General features: G+C 37.0%; 2 protein-coding genes across 3 annotated transcripts; one reads left to right on the top strand and one right to left on the bottom strand.

Annotated features, from left to right (window-relative positions):
• The first annotated feature begins 382 nt into the window (after nucleotides 1-382).
• On the top strand, nucleotides 383-2242 carry LOC123864898 (rRNA-processing protein UTP23 homolog). 2 transcript variants are annotated; one of them, XM_045905641.1, is made up of 3 exons: nucleotides 383-567; nucleotides 720-991; nucleotides 1671-2242. In XM_045905641.1, the coding sequence occupies exons 2-3, from the start codon at nucleotides 793-795 to the stop codon at nucleotides 2225-2227; spliced, it is 756 nt and encodes a 251-aa protein (XP_045761597.1). In that variant the 5' UTR covers nucleotides 383-567; nucleotides 720-792; the 3' UTR covers nucleotides 2228-2242. The 2 variants fall into 2 exon arrangements, with proteins under 2 accessions (XP_045761597.1, XP_045761587.1); XM_045905631.1 differs by lacking the exon at nucleotides 720-991 and having other exon boundaries at nucleotides 390-701; nucleotides 1589-2242.
• A 1899-nt stretch (nucleotides 2243-4141) lies between these two features.
• LOC123864918 lies at nucleotides 4142-6308 on the bottom strand. Its single transcript, XM_045905680.1, has 4 exons — nucleotides 6154-6308; nucleotides 5664-5864; nucleotides 4795-5036; nucleotides 4142-4406 (listed from the first exon to the last, which is right to left on the bottom strand). The coding sequence occupies exons 1-4, from the start codon at nucleotides 6251-6253 to the stop codon at nucleotides 4248-4250; spliced, it is 702 nt and encodes a 233-aa protein (XP_045761636.1). The 5' UTR covers nucleotides 6254-6308; the 3' UTR covers nucleotides 4142-4247.
• Nucleotides 6309-6365: the final 57 nt, after the last annotated feature.

The raw sequence follows: 6365 nt of genomic DNA, 5'->3' as shown, positions 1-6365 counted from the left end.
ACAATCATATCCTACGAATTTTTGAAGAGCTAAGTTAAGTACCTTGGCGGAGCCAAATAAACGTAAACCTTATTGCATCAGTTACAGACTACAGTATATAAAATCGGGCTGGCCGCGCAACCGATATGAAGCACGAGTATCTCTCTCTCACTCTCTCTCACTAGCACAATTTACGATTCTCAAACCACGCACCGAGATATGCCGATTGCCGAATGACATGACCGAACAGTCAGTAGGCAGCGAGCGCGAAACGCTGTCCGCGTCATGTTTTAGTGTGATGTGTAATGCTTGATTTTGTCGTGTAATATGTAATGCTACAGTACGCGGTCGGGTAATATTACGCGTAATGCATCAATCGCATTACTTACACATGTCTTCGCTGTGCGTCAAGTTGACGGATACATGATGCATGACGTCGTGATTATTTTTTAATTTTATATCTGTGAAGAGTAAAAAATCTTTAAAAAAATCTGGAGGTCAAAAATAAAACGTGTTTTTTAAAAATAAATACGAAAGTAAACAATTTGTTTTATATGTTTATATGCAAGAGGAATTTCACCTTTCAAGGTACTTAATTAGAAATGAAAATAACCAGATACAAAAAAGTCCAGAAATATCTGAAGTTTTACTACAACAACTTTGGTTTCCACCAACCTTACCAAGTATTGATCGACGGGACTTTCTGCTTTTCAGCATTTAAAGTGAGTTTTTTCTTACAGAGTTACTTAGTTTGGGTTACTGCTCCTGTCCATTCTGCTAGAAATTGTTCCACTTTCAAATCACTTGCGCAAAATGGATAGCAAATATCGGCGTAATGGTCGATTGATAGACATAGTAGATGAAGAGTGGAAAGCCGAAAAGTTGCCTGACGAAGATATCCAGGTGCCACTTGAAGAGTTACCCGACCCTGAGGCCGACAGCGCTGATTCCCACTTGACGCTAAAAGAGCAGAGCATGCGCTGGCAGGAGAACTTTCCAGAACCAGCGAGCAGTAATCAAAACTAGGTATTTTTATAACTTTCAAGTAGCTGTTGTTACTTATGCCAAAATGTAGTTTAAGTAGCTTTTTCCCTTAAAGGTTTTTAAGGTTCCTAAGAAGCCTTTGTTTCCTTGAAATATTTATTGCCACCAATTCTTAGGTTAACTTGAAAGCTAGTTTTTTGAGAACAATAACTACCTATAGCTGTGATAGCATAATGGTTAGGACGTCTGTCTCCTAATCGGAGGTCGGGGTTTAATCCCGGGCATGCATCTCTAACTTTTCAGAGTTTTGTGCATTTTATATAATTAATTATCACTTGCTTTAACAGTGAAGGAAAACATCTTGAAGAAACCTGCATGCCTCTGAGAGTTCTCCATAATGTTCTCAAAGCTGTGTGAAGTCTGCCAATCTGCACTAGAATCATAAAATTTGATTTAAAATAATTTTTCAACCACCAAATAATAACATTATTTATTATTTGTCTTTAATTGAAGAATTTTGATATTTTGAAAGTTTTTGTATCAGAAATCCATCAAATTCATTTGGATGGTTAGCTAACAATTGAAATATCAGCCCCAGCATTTATAATAACATATGTTCTTACAGGAACACATAGCAATTAGAGAGCAACTCACTAAGTATCTGAACGGAAATGTAAAACTACTAACAACAAGATGTATTATAAAAGAAACAGAGAAAATTGCCAAAAAGACCCACGGAGCATTAACTATATTGAAACAATTTGGAATCCATGAGTGTGACCATAAAGAACCTGTCTCTGGCTCCCAGTGTATCTTGTCTATGGTTGGTAAGAAAAATGACAAACACTACATACTGGCGACGCAGGATAGAGATTTGCAAGAGAAAATGAGATTAAAACCTGGCGTGCCACTACTTTATTTACATAACAAGTCGCCTACCCTCGAAAAACCTTCGCCAGCTAGTTATAGCAAAGCTGGTCAAACATTAGAAGCAAATCCATTCATGTTTATAAGCCAAACCCAAAATGAATCATTAAAGAATATGAAAAAAACACTTGGAGTTGAAGAAAAAGAGGAAGTCAGTAAAGTAGTTATTAAAAAGAAGAAGCTTAAAAATCCAAACCCTTTGTCTTGTAAGAAGAAAAAGAAAAAACCAGGAAAGAAACAAGATGAGAAAAAAGATAAAGTTATTGAGGGTAGAGTGAAGAAAAGGAAAAAATCGAAACATAAAAGTGGTTTATCTCAATCTTCTATTCAACAATAAATTTTGTAACATAAAGACTACTTTAATTTTAATAGTAAACACACAACACACTGGTATGACAATCAATCAATGATTGAAACACACCTATCTTTTGTTATATAATAACTAAATGGTGCCTGCAACATTATATAGACTACAGGCCCATGTTTAAAAATGGGTAGGTCATATGAACCACCAGGTGACGTATACAGGACGATATAAGAGCATAAAATAATAAGTTTCAGCACTATGCCGTCACTTGTAAGCTGTCCAACAGAGTGCTGGTGAGAATTGAAAAGTGCAGGTAGAGTGAGTACATTTTGGTCATATATTTTTGTACGGCATTTTTACCATCGATAGATCCATGAAAAATAATAAGAAAGCGCGCAGTGCCGTAAAAAAATGGTGCGCCACAAAGTCAGTAAATGTTTTGATTTTCTGACAATTTCCGGGGTAAATTTGGTCATTTAATTCTGTACGGCACTAGTTTCATACTGTTTCAATACAGCCTCTAATCCATTATTCCGCAACGCCGTACAAAAATCATGCGACAAGGGGAAAAAATTGAGGGTAGCAACCCCCTCTCTTTCCGTGGTCCGGGGGGTGATTTGAAACAACATAAAATTAATTTATTTTGAAAGTGTTTTATGCATAGATAATATTTTTTTACATGCCGTACATTTTCGTTGGTCCAAAGGTTTGTAGGGGATGTGGATATTATATACACACCCGTTCACTTCAGTTAGACGGCATAGTGATTTTATCATATTATCAATTGTTCTCTTCAAAAATATGTTAATGCCGTACAGTATCAGATGGCCATAAAGTACTACCCTTAAAATGGTAGCGTCATTTTCATCAGCCTAAAAGATATGGTCTGCATTAAAATGTACGGCATAATTTTTTCCTAATTTATTTATCTTAATACTATTTAAAACAAGGGAAAAGCGTAGAAAATTGCTATATTTTATTGATCTATGAATATTTAAACTTTTGCAATAATTTGAAAAATTTCAGTTTTTGTATTTATCTATAATTTTTTTTAGAACAGTTTCTTTGGAACGGCAATACTATATAACAATAGTATTTTACACTATCATGTTAAAAAAAAAGTTGCCGTACAGAGTCAAATGATTTTACAGCTTTAAAAATTAAGTATACCATGAAATTAAGATAATTATTGATACACATTCAAATGAACACTAATTTTTTTACGGCATTATTTTTAATAGTACTTTTGAGTGCTAGATAATGTTTTGGAACCAAAGCCGTACTTTCTCAAATCACCCCCCGGACCACGGAAAGAGAGGGGGTTGCTACCCTCAATTTTTTCCCCTTGTCGCATGATTTTTGTACGGCGTTGCGGAATAATGGATTAGAGGCTGTATTAAAACAGTATGAAACTAGTGCCGTACAGAATTAAATGACCAAATTTACCCCGGAAATTGTCAGAAAATCAAAACATTTACTGACTTTGTGGCGCACCATTTTTTTACGGCACTGCGCGCTTTCTTATTATTTTTCATGGATCTATCGATGGTAAAAATGCCGTACAAAAATATATGACCAAAATGTACTCACTCTACCTGCACTTTTCAATTCTCACCAGCACTCTGTTGGACAGCTTACAAGTGACGGCATAGTGCTGAAACTTATTATTTTATGCTCTTATATCGTCCTGTATACGTCACCTGGTGGTTCATATGACCCACCCATTTTTAAACATGGGCCTGTAGTCTAATATGCGTTAGTTTCGGTTTTTTTAAAATTCCCTGGGAACTCTTTAATTTTCTGAAACAAAACTGGTGAGTATACTATAACTTTTGTCAAAATTGGTTAAACACACTGAAAAGCAAGCAGACAACACACTTTCGCATTTATAACAATAAGGACCTGTTTTGCAACCATTGAAGCAACTGCCAATTAAACCTTATCTAGTGAGAGTAATGAGACATTATGACATTTTATGTTTAAGGAATCTGTCTTTATTTATTTCATAAAATATATCTTTCGGTTCTGAAACAGCCGTTAACTGTAGATATTATTTTTTGTTCTTAAAAGGCCACAACAGCTTCAGGCGATGCACTTCAAATGAGAGAATGTGCACAAGAGGCAGGTTGCAGAGGTAATTAGTGTGGAAATGTGACATAATGTCATAGCATTCTTCTGGCTCAAACACTTCCTGGCCATCTGGTGAATCCTGAAAAGGGTTTTTGAAAATTTACAAAAGTTTATAAAATCCATTAAAAGTATCTGTCAAAAGCTTATTACACAATCGAAGATTATGTAAATGATAAAAAAGCATGGATTTGACTCGCTCCAGCAATGCGCGGGCCTGCAATTGCTGGTATAGTATGGAATATTGTTGTAAATTGATCAATTGAAAAGAGCAACCGCTGAGTTTCTTGCTGGTTCTTCTCGGTAGGAACGGCATTCCGAACCAGTGGTAAATTATTTGACGATTCAAACGCACTTGTAAAAGTTTATTTGAATAAAAATCTATTCTATTCTATTCTACACAGATCGAATCCCCGACCCCCCGATTGGGAGGCGGCCGTCCTAATCTCTAAGCTACTAGGGTACTTTACCTCAATTGTATGTTTAATCATGAGCTGTTTGAAGTAATGCCAGACATCGACTGGAGATATCCAGTAGTACCACTTGTAGTGCAAGTGAGTGGACAAGTAAATTGACAGCAGGCAAGCCAGCTTGAATTTATTGAAGTCCCGCTGGGCCGCGTAGCCTATGGTCTCCAAGAGAAAATCTATCAGGAAATGCTTTTCCGGCAGATGGTAACTCGCCACTATGTTCTTTCTGACTAGGATTTCGGCTGTAAGAAATACAAGGAATAAGATAAAGGATTTGAATTTGAAAAACAAAAACAAATTCTGTACCTGCGCCTGGCAGCCTATCATCATCATTGTAAACCTGTAGACGACCACTGCTGGACATAATTCTATCGAAAAGACTTCTAAGTTCCACGCCATGTGTATGAGTGGATGTCATCTGAGTGGATTTAGGCTAAGAAATACTCTAATAAAACTTTTGTATTTTCAGGGATAAGTAGTAGGTACATAATCTATGTCCATTTCCAAAGTGTTCATCCACCTGAATTTAGTAGGTAGGTACGTACGGAATTCTTTAAAAAACCGGCCAAGTGCGAGTCAGACCCTATAGGTTTTCTTGACAGCCACGACGGACAGACAGACAACAAAGTGACCCTTCAAGGGTTCCGTTTTTCCTTTTGAGGTACGGAACCCTAAAAAACGTACCTACTGCGTTTTTTTAAGAACTCAGATTTGTAAGGACATTAAAGTAGCCTAGTTATATCCAATTACATCCTTGGGATGCAAGCTATCCGCCAAAATCCCATGATCAGACAGACAGACAGACACACTCTCGCATTTATATACTTATTTAGTAGGTAAGTTTCGGTGCAATTTAATGTAGGTACAACCTATTTTCTTCCTAAATCCAAGATTAGCATTATGAACATCCGTAGCAGCGATCATTTCCACCACATCATCTTCGGTGATCAAGGTGCCAATTAACAGACGGGGTTTGGCTTCTTTCCCCGGCTTTCTGAAAGGCGGTGCTTCGTTCTCTTTCAGCGAGTGGAAGTAGAATGGTGCGGAGAGTTGTTCCTTTAATGGAGCCCCTGAAAGAACTCTGACCTTACACCTGCGCAGTAGACGATTTTTGATCTTTTTGGCGGTAGGTATAAACTACGAAGTCGCACCTACCGCCAAAAAGCTAGCTGCTCGAAGAAGCTACTCTTGACTACGATCAAGAATACGCACTATTTTCGCTCATGCTTCTAGATCCGTATCTGTTATAGTTATTATGAGCACGAACCGAGCATACAACAAACTTAAAATACACCTAACAGGTTATGACATCGATGGTTATGACCCAGACGGTCGTCCAGACTCAGGAGGAATTTTTACCTGACACCACCTGTATCACGGGGATAGATGCTGCTTTTATGTTACACAGTATATCTGGGTTTACACTGGGTTTAGACTCGTTTTTCAATTCCGAGCTCATGTTTTGGATTTTTACATTTATTTCGTTTGACAAAGCAAACGTGAATGATTGACGTTTTCAATCGATTTTGGATTTTGGTGTCATTTTGAAAAGTATGTAAAACCCTTGTAAA

This window comes from Maniola jurtina, chromosome 1 (assembly GCF_905333055.1).
Source record: "Maniola jurtina chromosome 1, ilManJurt1.1, whole genome shotgun sequence".
NCBI classification, from domain to species: domain Eukaryota; kingdom Metazoa; phylum Arthropoda; class Insecta; order Lepidoptera; family Nymphalidae; genus Maniola; species Maniola jurtina.
Note: the sequence above shows the minus strand (reverse complement) of the source record. Positions and strands in the feature narration are given on the sequence as shown.

What these genes read in the sequence shown, in the direction of transcription:
- LOC123864898 (XM_045905631.1), top strand. Translation starts at nt 582, where the DNA reads ATGAAAATAACCAGATACAAAAAAGTCCAGAAATATCTGAAGTTTTAC. An exon ending in TCTGCTTTTCAGCATTTAAA is followed by an intron (nt 702 to 1,588) that starts GTGAGTTTTTTC and finishes ATGTTCTTACAG; the next exon opens with GAACACATAGCAATTAGAGA.
- LOC123864918 (XM_045905680.1), bottom strand. Translation starts at nt 6,253, where the DNA reads ATGAGCTCGGAATTGAAAAACGAGTCTAAACCCAGTGTAAACCCAGAT. An exon ending in CGTGATACAGGTGGTGTCAG is followed by an intron (nt 5,865 to 6,153) that starts GTAAAAATTCCT and finishes GAGTTCTTTCAG; the next exon opens with GGGCTCCATTAAAGGAACAA. An exon ending in TGGATTTAGGAAGAAAATAG is followed by an intron (nt 5,037 to 5,663) that starts GTTGTACCTACA and finishes TATTTCTTACAG; the next exon opens with CCGAAATCCTAGTCAGAAAG.